Source organism: Rhinolophus ferrumequinum, chromosome 7 (assembly GCF_004115265.2).
Source record: "Rhinolophus ferrumequinum isolate MPI-CBG mRhiFer1 chromosome 7, mRhiFer1_v1.p, whole genome shotgun sequence".
Lineage (NCBI taxonomy): Eukaryota > Metazoa > Chordata > Mammalia > Chiroptera > Rhinolophidae > Rhinolophus > Rhinolophus ferrumequinum.
Window position 1 is genome coordinate 27,166,637 of NC_046290.1, and position 16,984 is coordinate 27,183,620.

The following is a 16,984-nucleotide window of genomic DNA, read 5'->3' on the forward strand; positions in this document are numbered from 1 at the left end:
GTTTGTCTGTATCATCCCTCTCCAATACTAGGCTGCACTGACATATTTAATCCTTGCCAAATGGAATTACTCTGCCATTTTTTAAAACTTTTTTTCCTTTCATAATTGAGATTTTATTGGTTGTTCTGAGGATAAGTACACAGACAGTTCAGTTCATATTAAAAAACTAAAAAAACCTAAAAAGCCATGTGGTTGTGATTCTTTTTCAGACAGTTAATCCAGTGATTTTCCAGCTTAAAATTTGGAGGCAAAATTTCCTTAATAGAATATCAAGTACCAATATCTTCCAATGTTGATACACTGTTACATCAAAGTCACATTAATTCACAATTTAATATTGTATACACTACATAATCAAACTTTCAATCTTTCACAGCACATTAACAAAGTTACTAAGAAAACTGGATACCACACCAAAGATGTTACTGAGTGCACAAAATTCTGAGCAGGAGAGCCGAGATCAAAGAGTGGTTTTCTTTAGGAAACAATTCTACCAAAAACATGGGAATCAGAGTAACTTAAAATGTTCAAGACATGTTAAATGCACGACTGACTCCAAGTTGCCATTTAGTATACTTTGTATTATAGGATATAAAAACTACCCCCATCTACGGAATCTTAACCTAACACCCAAAACAATCAAAGCCTCCCGTATTCAATATCCTACCATTTTCTGGTTGCACCAAAAAGTAAGCAACCAGCAAATGATTTAATCTCTTAAAAGAAGCCTTTTCACTTAAAAAACGGGATGAAGTGGAATTCCCTCCTTCTTAAAAATGTTTTTAGAGCTATTAAAAAACTTGCATTTACAAAATAGTTTATAAAAGTATTCCTCTGGATTTTACAAGTAGGGAAACGACAACTGATAAGACCCGGCGTATGATATTAATAAGACTTGACTTCTTTCTGTCCTGTTTCATTAGATGCTGAACTCTCCGCGTTTTGAGTTTCTCTTGTTTTCTGCAGGTAAATCTTTAGTTTCTTGGTTAGCCACTTCAGCCTGTTTTCTTTTGCTCTCCTGACCCCTTTTGTTTGCAATATTTTGTCTGCGGAATTATCCTTTCCTGCCGCCTTTTTTGGCTTCGTTTCCACTTTTGCAGGAGCAGGTTTAGCTGACCACTTAGACGATCTCTTGGGTTCCTCCTTCGTCGTCCCTTGGAGGGAGCTGACTTCCCTCTGGGGCTTCGTGGGCCACCCCGCGCCGAGAGCCTTCGCGAAGCTGAGCTGCGGGGCCGCGGGACCTGCTGGGACCCGCCTGAACTTGTTTTGTTTTGATTGGAAGGATTTTGTAATCAACTTCCTAGTCCAGGGAAAACGAGAACAATGGCTACCGGGAGTGTTCCCTCAGAGATCATAGAAAGAGAACGGAAAAAGTTGCTCGAAATCCTCCAAGAAGATCCTGATTCTATCTTAGATACATTAACCTCTCGGAGGCTGATTTCTGAGGAAGAGTATGAGACTCTGGAGAATATTACAGATCCCCTGAAGAAAATTCGGAAGCTGTTAATTTTAGTGCAGAAAAAGGGAGAGGTGAGCTGTCAGCATTTTCTCAAGTGTTTATGTAGTACTTTTCCAGAGTCAGCTACCATTTGGGGCTTAAGGCAAGGTAAGTTGAATTTCTACTCTTTCTGGGGGGTGAGAGGGACGAGGCAGATTTGCTGAAAAAAAGAAAATTATCACCTTTTATTTTCATTTGTCTTTCTCTTAGAGATAATTTTCACTGAAATATGATAAAGGGGAAGTGGCCAGGATTTTACAAGCAGGAAACAATGTATCTTATATGCTTAGGGGGCGGTTGATAGTTTTTTGTTTAAACTGTATCCACAACTTGCAGTTGTTTTGGTGCTAGTATAAATTGTGCATTGTTATGACAGTGACACCCTGAAACACTCCTAGTTGGAAACAGATTACTGTTAATTATGACACATCAGGGATTTCTGTATCAAGTAAGGGAATATGAACAATTCCAAAACCACAAGCTGCATCTTTTACTTAGTATGGTCATTTTGAAAATACAGGGAAGATAATCCACATACATGGTGGATAAATAACTTCATTATTTTTCTGTGATAGGAATGCCTGCAGATGTCTAGTATTCTGAGGCAAATTCAAGTGCTAATTCTTCAATATTCAAAGATAATTAGTGACAGATGAGGGAGCGGTTCTTCCAGAATGGATTGTTTACCAATTTTGTAGATTACACCGGAGGAAAGTGTAACTCCTTTTCTAGGAATCTAAAAAAATATTGAAGATTATATTAAGAGATGTTAGATAGAAGTTCAGATAAAAAGGTTAATGTTAATGGTCCCTAATGTAGGACAAGACCTGTATGCTTAGAGAACTAGAACTAGATCTTATCATTTCTAGGATTTACTATTCCAAATTAGAGCAATTTGCTTTCTGATTAGAAATTGCTAGGATCACATTTCATTAGCAATGGCCCTAGGAATTCTGAACTGGTTTTGGGTCGCAGTAAATCCACAAGTAAGCACTGCTCATAAGATTCTAATTTTATTTCACTCATTTAACATATGAGCTTGCTATGAAAGGCTCAATATTTTGAGCAAGGCAGGGGTGTGGTCTCATTTTTTTTCTAGTGGGAATAGAAGGTTCTGTCTTATGGCCATTTATGTTGGAGGTAGTAAGTATTCCTATTCTCCAATCAAACAAAGAAGAGAACGCTTTGAGGTCTCGGAAACTCAAGTTATTAACAAATTTATTTTTGTTAATTTGGAAAGCAAAACAAAACTCCCCACAACTTTCTTGTTCTTTTCAGAATGTTTAAAACATGAGAACATAGAACCTCCTCAATCTATGGGGGTAAGCAAGAATCCAGAAGGTCTATTTTCCCCTGGAGAGAAACAGCCTGAGGATTCTGAGATCACAGTGTCCTTCAAAGACACAGAACACTTGGATTTAGGAACCTCTAACACGTTCGTGGAAGAGAAAACTAGTTATAGGGACACAGCTTGGTCCTCACGGGAAAACGAGAAATATGAATGCAACACATCAAAAGTCACGTTGTCACATTCGGTTGAGACTATTGACTATGACGTTCCAGAAATTATTGATTATTTACAGGATGGACAGACATATGAGGAGCCAGATAATTCTCTATACTTAGGAGAAGAGGAATATCTAGAATTGGTTGTAGACTCTGAAAATGCAGAAACCACTGTGGAAGAAGAGGATTATAATGACCCCACGCACCTTGTCTATGATGGCGAAGAGGGTTCTGAGTATGCAGACACCACGGCGTTCTCTGATGAAGAACCGAGTTATGAGGATTCAGAAACTGGCCTGTCATTGGAGGATGAGGAGGCAGAGGAGAAAAGTACAGAAGGTATGGGAATACTTTGTGATTGTTAGTTAGACAACAACATGGTTTTAGGCTGCCATGACATAATAGGTAGAGAAAATGAGGAGGGGCACCAGATGTCAGCAGAAAGATATCTTCTCAGAAATTCCTTGTACCTTTCTGACGTGGAATTTCCTCAGAGGCGGCTGTTGAGAGGAAGACCCAGAACCTGAGGAATTCTGGGCAGTATAAGCAAAAGTAAATATTGATCGTCAACTTACAGGTTTCTGCAGACACCTCCATCATACAAATAAGAAGTTGCTAGTCACTAATTTTAGGTGTTATTTTCTATTCCTTCGATTAAATCTCTTTACTCATTTTAGTGTCTTTGTGAGCAACTGGTTATGGTGATTCCAGAATCTCTATAACTACTGAAGTGAAAACAGGAGAAGAGTTTGTGGTGAATGGATAAAATGCCAAAATATTGTCACTTGCCTCCATCCAGTCCGTATATTGCCATCTTGGTAAGGGAAACTGTATCAGTATCTTGAATTAGAATATTTCTTAATGAAAATTCAAAATATGAGGAATGCTTTATTTGGAGAGGTATTGTCTAGGAAAATAAACATCACCAAGTTCTGAGTAGAAAAGGGGAAGATAACTATCATCTCACATTCAGTCCAAATCCTAAGGATTCATAATCCCGTTCTGGGTAGGGAAAGAGTAATTTTCTCCTCTCACACCGTGTGTTAGTTTGCTAGAGCTGCCCTAACAAAGTACCACAAACTGGGTAGCTTAAACAATAAATGACAGGAATGTACTGTCTCACAGTCTGAAGGCTAGAAGTCTGAAATCAAAGTGTCTACAGGCTTGGTTCCTTCTAAAGGCTGTAAAGAAGAACGTGTTCCTAGCTTTGGTGGTTTGCTGGAAATCTTTGGCATCCTTTGGCTTATGGAGGCATCCCCTCAGTCGGCCTTGATCTTCACATGGTTGCCTCTTGGTGCATGCGTCTATGTCCAGATTTTCCCTTTTCGTAAGGGCATCAGTCATTTTGGATTGGGGCCCATTCCAATGACTTCATCTTAACTAATAACATCTGCAATGACCCTATTTACAAATAGCATCACATTGTAAGGTACTAACTAAGGGTTAGGTTTTGAACATAAGAATTTGAGGGGTACATAATTCAAACCATAACACAATTCTTGCCCCACCCCTATGCCTTCCCAATATTTAGTTGCTTTTAGGCCTCGTTCTTAAATGTATTTATTTATATATTTCAGTTGTTGCATACGGTTTAATTAATTATTCACTGCATAGTACCATCATTATTCTGCAAAAAGCCCTGTTTGTTTATCTATTCCATTTTTTTCCCCATCCTCATTCACTATCCTCCACAGGTAACATTCTAATATTATATGTTTCTTTTTTTAAAAAGTTACTGCAGTTTTTATTAGAAGTGTTATCTAATTATTATCTATTCATTATATCCAATTACTATATCTATGTTATTTATATTATACTGTGCTATACATAATTATTATATCTAATATAATTATTATCTAATTATTAATTACTATCTAAGACATAGTATTTCAGCCTCTGTTTTGCCATCAGGATTAGAATCTTTGTTCTGCAGCTTCCTAGATGTGAACTTTGACTGGAAACTTAACATTTCTGAGTCAAAAACTTCTTTTCCTTTGTTTCCAGAAAAACAAGGGTAATTTATTTTTTTTTAAATAATTTTTTAGAAAAGTGACAGCAAGAGAAAGGAGAGAAAACACTCTCAGTTAATATAAGGATAACCTCATAGTAATAAGCAAACTGTCACCAGCTGTTAAGTTTGTTTTATTAGCAGTTAATTAAAAAAATTTTTTTTCTTTAATTTTTCAATTACAGTTCACATTCAATATTATATTAATTTCAGGTGTGCAGCACAGTGGTTAGACATTTATGTAACTTATGAAGTGATCCCCCCAATAAGTCTAGTATCCACCTGGCACCATACATAGTTATTACAATATTATTTACTATATTCTCTATGCTGTGCTTTACATCCCCATGACTCTTGTAACTGCCAATTTGTATTTCTTAATCCTTTCACCTTTTTAACCTAGCCCCCTACTGGTAACTATCAGTTTGTTCTCTGTATCTATGAGTCTTTCTGTTTTATTGTTCATTTATTTTGTTTTTTAGTAAGTGAAATCATATGGTATTTGTGTTTCTCAGTCTGACTTATTTCACTCAGCATAATACTCGCTAGGTCCATCCATATTGTTGCAGATGGCAAGATTTCATTCTTTTCTGTGGCTGAGTAATAATCCATTTTATATGTATGTGTGTGTGTATATATATATACACACACACATACATATCACATCTTCTTTCAATGGACACTTAGGTTGCTTCCAAATTGATTGTAAAAATATCCCAAATTAATGATTTTTTGGTATCCATATTTTTGCAATATTACTTTGCAAGAGGTAGAGTCGGTTTTTCTCCAACCTTTGAATCTATGCTGGCTTTGTGACTTCCTTTGGCCAACAGCATGTGGCAGAAGTTATAGTTTTATAGGTTGAATTGTCTTCCCCTAAAAATATATGTCAAAGTCCCCAGTATCTCAAAATGTTATCTTACTTGTAAATTTATTTACAATTGGCTATTATATATAATGCTGCAATGAATATTGAGATGCATATATTTTTTTGAATTATGTTTTGGCTTTCTTTGGATAAATACCCAGAATTAGAATTGCTAGGTCATAAGGTAGTTCTATTTTTAATTTTTGAGGAACCTCTATAATGTTTTCCATAGTGGCTGCATCAAACAATCCTCCCAAGAGTATACATGGATTCCGTTTTCTCCACATCATCTCCAACACTTGTTTGTTGATTTATTGGTGACAGCCATTCTGACAGGTGTGAGGTGATATCTCATTGTGGTTTTAATTTGCATTTCCCTGATGATTAGTGATGTTGATCATCTTTGCATAGGTCTATTGGCCACCTGTATGTCCTCTGGAGAAATGTCTGTTCAAGTCCTCTGCCCATTTTTAATGGGATTGTTTGTCTTTTTGATGTTAAGGTCTATGAGTTCTTATATATTTTAGATGTGAACCCCCCCCTTTTTTTTAAAAAGATTTTTATTGGGGAAGGGGAACAGGACTTTACTGGGGAACAGTGTGTACTTCCAGGACTTTTTTTCCAAGTCAAGTTGTTGTCCTTTCAATCTTAGTTGTGGAGGGTGCCATTCAGCTTCAAGTTGTTGTCCTTTCAGTCTTAGTTGTGGAGGGCACAGCTCAGCTCCTGATCCAGTTGCCATTGCTAGTTGCAGGGGGCGCAGCCCACCATTCCTTGCAGGAGTCAAGGAATCGAACTGGCAACCTTGTGGTTGAGAGACCACGCTCCAACCAACTGAGCCATTCAGGAGCTCAGTGGCAGCTCAGCTCAAGGTGCCGTGGTCAATCTTAGTTGCAGGGGGTGGAGCCCACAGTCCCTTGCGGGACTCGAGTTGAACTGGCGGTTGAGAGCCCACTGGCCCATGTGGGAATCGAATCGGCAGCCTTCAGAGTTAGGAGCATGGAGCTCGAGCCACCAGGCTGGCCCCATATATTAACCCCTTATAATATGTTTCTTTCATGTTATTGTTTTATTTGCATGTTTTTTCCTGTATCATTTATTTATTGTAACAGTAATGCTGCATAACAAAGCATCTCAAAATTCAGTCACTTAAAACAATAAGAATGTATTGTTGTTCATGTGTTTGTAGTTGGCTGGGCAGTTCTTTTGGTCTTCCCCAGGTTTAGTCAGGTATCTGTGGTCAGCTGGCTATAGGCTCACTTCTCATCTTCTCGAAAGCTAATCTGGGCTTGTTCTCAGACTAGATGGAGCATATTTGTCTGGTGAAGGCAGAGGAGTAAAAAGTGGGGGAGAAAGAGAGAGAGAGGGAGGAGGAGGAGGAGGAAGAGGAGGAGAGGAAGGAATAGAAGCAGGAGGGAGATGTATATAGAGAGAAGTGAGGGCCTTTTGAGGCTTAGGCTCAGAACTATCATGCCGTTTGTATTAGTTTCCTATGGCTGCCACAATAAAGTACTATTAATACAGATGGGTGACTTAAAACAATGGGTAATTTATTGTTTCACACTTCAGGCCAGAAATCTGAAACCAAGGTGTTAGCAGGGTCATGCTCTCTTAGAGGGCACCAGGAAGGATCTGCTCCAGTCTTCTTTTTTAGCTTCTGGTGACCTTAGGTGTTCTTTGGCTTGTAGATGACTGTCTGCTCTCTGTGTGTTTTCAAATCATTTTCCCTCTGTATATGTCTGTGTTTTCAAATTTCCTCTTTTTATAAGGACACTAGTTATATTGGAATAGGGCGCACTCTAAGGACCTCTTTTTAATTTGACCTCTGTAAAGACCTTATTTACAAAAAAGGTTATATTCCAAGGTACTGGGGACTTCAACATATCTTTTTGGGGGGGCAAATTCAATCCATAACACTGTCACTTCTGCCACATTTTGTTGGCCAAAGCAAGTCACAAAGCCAGTGCAGATTCAAGGGCTGGGATAAAATAGACTCTACCTCTTGCAAAATAATATTGCAAAAGGTATGGATACCAGAAAGGCATTAATTGTGGCTATTTTTTATAATCAATCTAACATCTTTAGCAAACACAGGTCAAGAAAAGTCTCAATAATAATGTAGTTATGACCTATAATGTAATTCTAATATCTACCAATCCACTCTAGTTGACTGGAGGCATGTGGCTATCCTTTCTTTCCTCTCTGTAGTATTTGTCTATGAAGCTGGGAACTGAAAAAAAAATCCAAATGAATCTGACTTAAAGGAGAAGGGTCATCATGCTTTTTGTCATGTTAAATTTCATGACCAAAAGCTTGCAATGTCAAATGAAAAGTCTCAGGAAGTCTTAAGGCATTGCTTTGTGTTTTCTGCACTCTATAAGGTCAACTTGTATATAGACTATATCAATCAATTTCCTTCCCTTCCAGCTTATAGTTGAGTTCAGCCTATGGTAAGAACCCACAAATTTACCATTTCCTGTGCCCTTTCTATTCTTCCTGAAGATCCAAGTTTTAATTTGATGTTATTTCCCTTTAGGCTAAAGAATTTTATTTATTATTCCTTTTAGTTCAGGTCTGCTGCTGGTAAATTCTCTTAGGTTTTGTTTATTGAAAACTGTCTTTATTTTGCCTTCATTATAGAGAATATTTTTGCTGGGTATAGAATTCTAGATTGGCAATTTTTGCCTTAATCACTATGGATATCATTCCTCTCTCTTTGGCTGCTATTGTTTCTGATGTTAAGTCTTTAGTCATTTTTATCATTGTTCCCTTGTAAGTGTTGTGTCATTTTTCTTTCAGTATTTTTTTCCTTCAGTTTTTTCAGCAGCTGAGTGATGTGTCTAGGTATGATTTCTTTGTTTTTATCCTCTGTAAGGTTTACAGAGTTTTGTGACTCTGTAAAACTTTTTTTTTTTTACTTCATTTGGAAAAATTTCCGTCATTATTTATCCAAATATTTTTCTGTCTCACTTGCTCCCTCTTCTCTCTCTCTGAGACTCCACGTACATGTATGTTAGAGGTTTGATATTGTTCTATAGGTTCCTGAGGCTCTATTCATTTTCTTACAATTTGTTTTTCTCTCTGTTCTTCAGATTGGATCATTTTATTCTTATATCTTTACACTGACTTTCTTCTGTCATTTCCAATCTACTGTTAAGTGTGTGTGTGTGTGTGTGTGTGTGTGTGTGTGTGTATGAGATCCTTGTACAGGGACCATGCTAACCTTCTCTGTATTATTTCAATTTTAGTATATGTGCTGCTGAAGTGAGCACCAGATATTGTGATTTTTAGTTATAGAAAGTTCATTTTTTAATACTTTCTTATTTTCTGAGAATTTCTATTTAATCATTTATTATGGGCTTATTTTATTTTACATTCTTGAGAATAGTTAAGATATCTGCTTTAAAATTCTTATGTGCTTTAAAATTCTGCTAAATCCAACATCTAGGTCATCTTGGGGTCATTCTCCATTGATTCAGTATTGGTTACATTTTCTGTTTGTTCCTATGTTTATTTATTGTGTCCTAAACATGTATATGATAGGTTGTAGAGACTCTGGATTGTTAAATATCTCAAAAGAGCCTTTTTTTTTTCTTTTTCTTTTTTTGGGGGGGCGTTGTTTTAGTTCCCAATTAACCTGACTGGACTCAAATTCAAAAGTCTCCTTTCAGTAGGTGGAAGCTGAAATCTCTCTTTTTTTCTTTTTGCTTAGCTGAACTATTTTCATGAATTTTTAAATTACAAAAAATACTACTAGGTCCTAGAAATTACTGCCTCTTTTTTTTTTTAATCCATCTCTGTGCTTATTAAATACATCATTGTTGCTGTGTATGTATTTACTCTTTTGATTCTGACTGCTTTATATTAGCCCTGTTAATACCTTCTTAATACTAGACATCTGGCCTGGACTGCCTAGGTACCAATAACTGTGCTGAAGGAGCAGAGGATTGTTGTCCTAACAGAAAATAGGGGATAGTCAAGAGCAGAACTTAAAAGCTTTCCTGCAAACTATCCTCTCACTACGTCCTCTAATTCTTCATGCTAGCCTCAACTCTTCCTTCTCCTTCTTACCCCAACACATATACTAGTTCAAGCAACTTTCAGACTACCCAAGGATTTCTTAGAGTTACTTCTGTTAATTCTTGTAATCCATACTTTTCTTTCACTTCTGTTGTTTCTTCTGATTCACCATAAAAATAGCGTTATTTTTATAGGGAATCAAAGAAGCTTATGCTAACTTGCTGTCCATCAGGGAAAAAAAAATGCTCTCTGATCTTCTTTTTCTACTAAGCACTATTTCTGTATTCCTAAGAAGTTGCTAGAAGCTGTATTAGAAAATGCAAGATCAGAAGAAATTAGGTACAACATGTAAATTCTGAGAAAAACCTTAATGGAAATAAAATCTTCCATTTCTCCTAACTTTAGTAAGAGATAGGTTTAAGAAAGAAATCAGTATCAACCTAGAGAGTTCCTCATACATGTGTATAATGCATTAACAAAGTTTTTCATTGATGCATACAAACATTAGCCAAAAAATTGGAAAATCTAAATGATCATCAATGGACAATGGTTAAGTAGTGGTTCTTCCAAATCATGAAGTGTGATGGATTAGCTGTAGTGAATTAAGTAGATCTTTATATATACTGACTGAGAAGAATTGGCAAGGAATACCATTAAGTGAAAAGAAATCGAGGGATCATTTGTTTAGTATAATATCATTTACTTAAAAATAAAATAGCATTCATTAAGTCAAACTATATATTTCTATATATGCATGTATACTTATGTACTTGTGTAGAAAAAGGATGGGAAGCAAACAAATCATACCATATTGACATGTCTCTTAAAAGAAAAGTAGAATTGGCAGAGTGGTGAAAGGGAACTTTCACTTTGTTTGTATTGTTTCATCTTTTTACAATGAGAATGTTGATTACTTGTTTAGTTTTAAAAGTCACTGAAGGACTTAGAATTTGAAAATGACATTCACTGAGCATCTTCTTTCTTACAGAAAGAAAAAAGGTCTTTAAAGATGTCCTGTCATGTTTGAACATGGATAGGAGCCGAAAGCTTCTGCCAGATTTTGTTAAACAATTCTCCTTAGATCGAGGATGTAAGTGGACACCTGAGACTCCGGGAGACTTAGCCTGGAATTTCCTGATGAAAGTTCAAGCACTGGATGTGACAGCTAGAGATTCAATCCTCAGACACAAGGTTCTGTGTGAGGATAACCAAGGGGAATTGCCAACTGCAGCAGAGAATTTGGAAGTTAGAGACATACAAACCATCAATCCCCTTGATGTTCTTTGTGCCTCTATGCTGTGTTCAGATAGCTCTTTGCAACGCAAAGTCATGTCAAGCATGTATCAATGCAAGTTTGCTCTTCCTCTGCTACTGCCAGATGCAGAGAACAACAAAAGCATTTTAATGCTGGGGGCCATGAAAGACATTGTGAAGAAGCAGTCAGCACAGTCTTCAGGAGCGCCTACAGGGGAGACAGAAAAGTTTCTGACCCTCATGAAGATGCCTCTCATCTCTTTTGTGCGTCTAGGAGACTGTAGCTTCTCCAAGTCCAGAATCCTCAACACACTGCTCAGCCCCGCCCAACTGAAATCACACAAAATATTTCTCCATCAGGATTGGCCTGTTCTGGTGCTTCCCCGGCAAATCTCTGATGGCCTGGTTGAAATAACTTGGTGTTTTCCTGATAGCGATGGTCTAACGGAAAACCCTAGTTTCTTCCAAAAGCCTGTTGCTGTGGCCAACCTTCGTGGAGAACTAGAAAGTTTCTGGACAGAATTTGGTTTCTTGATGGAAGTTTCCTCAGCTGTGTTTTTTTTCACCAACTGCCTAGGTGAGAAGGAATGGGACCTGCTCATGTTTTTAGGAGAAGCTGCCATTGAAAGATGCTACTTTGTCCTCAATCCCCAGGCCAGGGAGACTGAAGAGGCTCAGATTTTCCAGAGGATCCTGAAGTTGAAGCCATCACAGCTACTATTTTGGGAGGAGGAAGAAGCTGGGGAGAAAGGGAAGAACATGAAGGGTCTCCAAGCTGCCCTCCAAGAAGTGATGTCCTCTTCACTCAGATGTGTGTCCGTGGAAGACATGGCTTCCCTAGCCAGGGAGTTGGGGATCCAGGTAGACCAAGACTTTGAGAATGTTCAAGGAATTCAGGTTCCCTCTAGTGAAAACTTGGTTGGAACAGTTGAAGAGGAAAGACAACAAAGACACACTCAGCCAAAAAGGTCATCTGAATGCCCAGCTGAGATGCCTGTAACAGAGCCTGGAGCTGGATGTGAGGTCAGCCAGATTCTTCAGAATTTCCACCTTACCCCAGTATCTATGCCTTATCTGGAAAACTCCTGTCCTTTACCAATCAGAATTGGAGGTAACTTAAACCATGGTTCTTTGAAAGCCCCTTGGATTATGGACCCCCACTTTTGGTCAGAGCAGAAGTCTAAGTGGTTCTCTCCTTCACCTTTTCAGAATTCAAGGTTCCATAGTCGAGGTAAAAGATTTGGGATGCAGTACTCCCAACCCCAGAGATTTTATTCAGGTAACAGGTTTATGAAATTTTCAAGACCTCCTCAGGGACGTCACATGAATGAAACATTTGTGAGACCACCAAGACCCATTCATCAGTATGTACAGGCCTGGCCTCAGAGACCACAGACAATGGGAGCTCGTGAAAGGTCTGCTGCACTGGTCTCCAGGGTAGGTCACCTCCATTACCAGGGTTCACAACCAGGAGGACAAGTTAGGAAGCCACAGCGTAGGCCAGCCCAACAGCCTAGGCCAGCCCAACAGCCTAGGCCAGCTCACGCCTCGGGAACACAGCCAACTGAGGCAACTGGAAAACTTACGAGAACAACACTCCATACTGCGAATCCTCACCCTAAAGCATTTCAACAAGCAGGACTCATACAAAACCTCATAAGACCTGCCTGTCAGCAAGGATTAAAGCCAGAGACACAAGGTGGGCCATCAAATCCAGCTTTCCAAATGGGATCCCATCCCATGTCCAGCAGCAAATTTTTACCCAGCTCTCAGTTCCAATCCAGTCAGCCCAAGCCGCCCCAGCCCAAACCCTTTCATCCTATGCCCTCTCAACTCAAACCCACTCAAACAAAACCCACTCAGCCCCAGCCCTCTCAAGCGAAATGCTCTCCATCCAAACCCACTCGGCCCCAGTCTTCCCAATCTAAGCCTTCTTGGCCCAGACCTACTCAACCCAAGTCATCTCAAACCGGTCCTTCACAGGCTAAGGCACACTATCCAAGACCAGGGCCCAAGAAGGTAGGGAAGCATTAAAGTGTTTACTCCAGAGACCTATGAAACTTATTCTTTACCCAGGCCATTCCTGTCATATAGTAACCTGAAGGAGAGTGGCAGTGATGATAAGAGACTACTGTCATTATCATGGCACAGAAAAGAAAAGAAAAGATATGCACAGCTTCATTGGTTATCATTAAAATATCTGTAAGAGTTGTGTCCCTAACAAAGAGGAAGAATATTAAAAGAATTAAGAATAGAATTAAGCAATAAATAAAGTAACTGAATACAGCCTTGAGTATTAGGTAATATATAACCTGAATCCAGGGAATGGGAATTGTGAAATAGCTCCACTTGACAAAGAATGGGGTTAGACTCTCTAGTTGCAAAATGATCATAAAATAGGGCTCAGGTTGCCTCAATGTTGCAAATAAAATTGCCCTAGATGTTGGCTGTTCCAGAGGTGTCTTAGTCAAGATTTTTGGTTATGTATCAGCTGCTAAGCAGGTAACCCTGTTTGTTTGAGATGTTTAAATCAATTTGCTTATGATAACAGCCCCAATTTGCTGGATAATAAAACGCTCTTATTTGACCCTTACATGTAGAAACAATGGACTGAACACCAATGAAATTAATTATTTTGCATTAACTTTAAGACTAATCTGTGTATGTTTCTATTTAAAATGTTTGTAATAGTTAAGATAATTGACTTACTGTATTCTTTGAGGATCTGATGTATTAGCCTCATGATTCTAGCTTAAAATGTATAATTGAGGTTTTAATTTTAGAGTTGTTGTTTTTTTTAAGTTGAAAATATTAAGCTCAATTTACAAAGTTTGTTAAAAGCGTTGAAATATTTAAGAGAACTTGCGATTCACAAAATTTACAATTTTAATTTATTAGATTTATTTTTGTCCTAAACATTTTGGCTAAGTTCTGTTAGTTAGAAATATTAAGTGAAAGGAATATGTTCAATTTAAAATACTTACATGAAGTTTAACTAAGTTTGTAAATGACACAAAATATTAATAAAAGGCCACTTTAAAGGTAGATGTTAAAATTCACTGGCTAGAAATAAAATAATAAGATTTGTAAATTGAATTAAGAGCCCTGGTTTTAGATTTGTAACTTTTATAAAATTAATATTAACTTTTTTATTTTTATTTTTATTAGTTTCAGGTGTACAAAGCAATGTAATAGTTAGACATTTACACCCCTCACAAAGTGATACCCCCCAATCTACTACCCCTTTGACATCGTATATAGCTGTTACTATACCATACTATAAAATTAATATTAATTTTAAGTACTAAAATAGCCACAAGTTGTCTTTTCTGGGTACAAAATTGTCTTCAAGGACACAAAAAAATCATACTGACAAATAGATGAGAAATGATCTTCGAAAAAGAACAATTAATCTCTGAGAACATTTTCATACTACAATAGATATCCTTCATTTGTACATGTTATTAAACAATCAATTTTGAGTTGTTGTTGTTTAATCCTTTACTATAAGGGTGATGACTATGAATGTGATTTTTTATCTTTGTCTTTTGGCAGTAGAAAAAGCGTAATGACAGTTTATAACTACAAAATCTTTGGAGTTAAAAGTGGTTTTTCTCTACTGAAGATAGTACTGTTTAACCTTTTGAAATGAGCAATAGTAATGATTTTTTTAAAAAAAACGTGTCTGAATCCTTGTTCAAGGTTAATTCCTGGAGGATCGAACTTGTTGGGTTATTGTCACCAATAGATCCTGGATCCTATATACGTGGTACATTCAAATTGGATGATTTGAGGAGAGTTTAATAAAGGGACCATTTATAAAGATCTGAGCAAGATGTAAAAACAGCACAAGGAGAGTGTAGTGCCCTGGATCTAGTAAAAGCGAGGCCCTTTACCACCCAAGGTCCAAAGTGGGGCAGGGAGTGCTTTCTCCAGTCAGAAGAGCTGTGTGGAAAGGGTCTTGGATCAGGCTGGTTGAGGTGGGCAGCAGGCTGCAGTGACCCACAGGAAAGTATCCCAGGGAATAAATATCCTCTCCTTACCTCTGATCTGCCAGTGCATCCCCTTGGCCAAATCCAACCAGAAACCAGAGAATAAGGAGCTCATCTAGTTTTGAAAATGCAGAAATAGACAAGAAAGGAACAAAAATAATCTGTAATATCATAACTCAGAGGAAGTAACATAGTCCTCTGACTCACTAATAATATTTTCACGTTTTTTATATATATATGTGTATATATATACATATATATATACACATATATATACACACGCATACATATATATACTTATATATATATATATATTTTTTTTTTCTTTTTAAATTTTCAAATCCATACTAGGGTTGAATGTGGCAAAGTCAAATCCAATGTTAGGTGCAGGCGGTATAAACAGCATGAAATACTGGTTTTCCAGATGTCTTAAGAAAGTGAATTCAGGACTGTTGTCACGCAGCAGCCTACCCATCTGTCCCCTCGTGCCTATCACTAAAGAAAGAAGAGTCTGTGAGACCATTCCTTTCAGGGACTTTGCTTCACCTTTGTGCTTACACTTCATGTCTCTCTGTTTGGCCCCCAAAAGATGGTTGGTCAGCCAATGACAGGTAAGATTCCTCACGGGAGGAACAACCCAAGCCAGGCAGAACTGTGTGGGGACCACCAGGAGAACTCACGGGGTCTATAGAGGTGGGCACAGCCCCCACCATCCCCCATCTAAGGAGAGCCTCTGCCTCTGTGGCTATATTCCTTCCCACAACCTGCTTGGGAAGTGAGTCAATGATGTAATAACATCAGTTCTCCTTCCATTCTTAACAGTAAGTTTTAGGATAAAGGATTTGTTCCTGGGGAGGCACATACCATAATTGTTAAGACATCATGGGACTTTCTATTCCAGTTGTTTGCAAGCAAGGGTGATTGATTTGAATCAGTTTTCTGGTATGATGTATGAGACTCACAGACCATGGAGGAAACAATACTACTTCCTTGTGTGTATATCAACGAAAGCCAGAAGGTGGCCCAATTCGGGGCTCTCAGTCCTTTGAAGCTGGGAGACCCTTGGCCCCCTGTTTCATAACTTTCTTGATTTCTGTTTCTTTCTTAACCCTTTGCCGCCCTTCTCGTTCTCTCACTGCTCGTGTTGCGCTGGACGCATCACAGGACATAAAATATGTATCGGGATGTCATTGTATGATGTACAAATCTAATTGTTTTAAGTCAAACTTGCGAAAATTCAGAACCACTTGTTTACATGTATGTTATTTATTAAACTGAGAGCATTTAATTTGCTACCTGACTTTTTGTGAGCAGACTGAAGAGTCTACCCAATGATTTACCTCTTTCAACATCTGAAAATTCTTAAACACCATAAGTCAATTTATACTTTGTACAAGAAAGCAAATAAAAAATTTAAAAAGTGTGTTCTTTTTTGAGATGCTTGAAAGGAGAGTACTCCAATGTGAAACAAAGCCTGACCACAGGGATGGAGCTGCCTCATAAATCCTATTAGCCTCATAAATCAACGTTTTACCTGCATGCATGGTGACCACCTGCATTTCCCTGTCTTTAAATTTTTATAGTCTTCTTTTGTGATTAGGCATAGTTCCCTTTCCAATATTTGCTACATAGGATCCATGTAAACAAAGTGTCTGTTGGGAAGGATAAATATGACATCGACTGCTAAGGACTCAGGAATCCTTAATTCAGTTAGTGGGTGGCTTTAAGTGCTAATTGGCTCAGGGAAGTAATTGGTTAGGATAAAGGCTAAGATGCTATAGCTCATAGAAGGCAAAAACATAGCAGCTTAAATAATACGGGAGTTTATTTCTCCCTTACGG

The 16,984-nt window shown here is 37.9% G+C and overlaps 1 protein-coding gene and 2 pseudogenes across 2 annotated transcripts; 1 reads left to right on the plus strand and 2 right to left on the minus strand.

The window, feature by feature from the left end:
- Positions 1-730: 730 nt before the first annotated feature.
- On the minus strand, positions 731-1,323 carry LOC117025139 (non-histone chromosomal protein HMG-14-like; annotated as a pseudogene).
- Positions 1,290-15,426, plus strand: CARD6 (caspase recruitment domain family member 6). Of its 2 annotated transcripts, none has more exons than XM_033111027.1 (3): positions 1,290-1,606; positions 2,777-3,343; positions 10,886-15,426. In XM_033111027.1, exons 1-3 carry the CDS (start codon positions 1,324-1,326, stop codon positions 13,183-13,185), a joined length of 3,150 nt encoding a protein of 1,049 aa, XP_032966918.1. In that variant the 5' UTR covers positions 1,290-1,323; the 3' UTR covers positions 13,186-15,426. The 2 variants fall into 2 exon arrangements, with proteins under 2 accessions (XP_032966918.1, XP_032966919.1); XM_033111028.1 differs by having other exon boundaries at positions 1,399-1,530.
- LOC117025418 (uncharacterized) lies at positions 9,076-9,149 on the minus strand (annotated as a pseudogene).
- Positions 15,427-16,984: the final 1,558 nt, after the last annotated feature.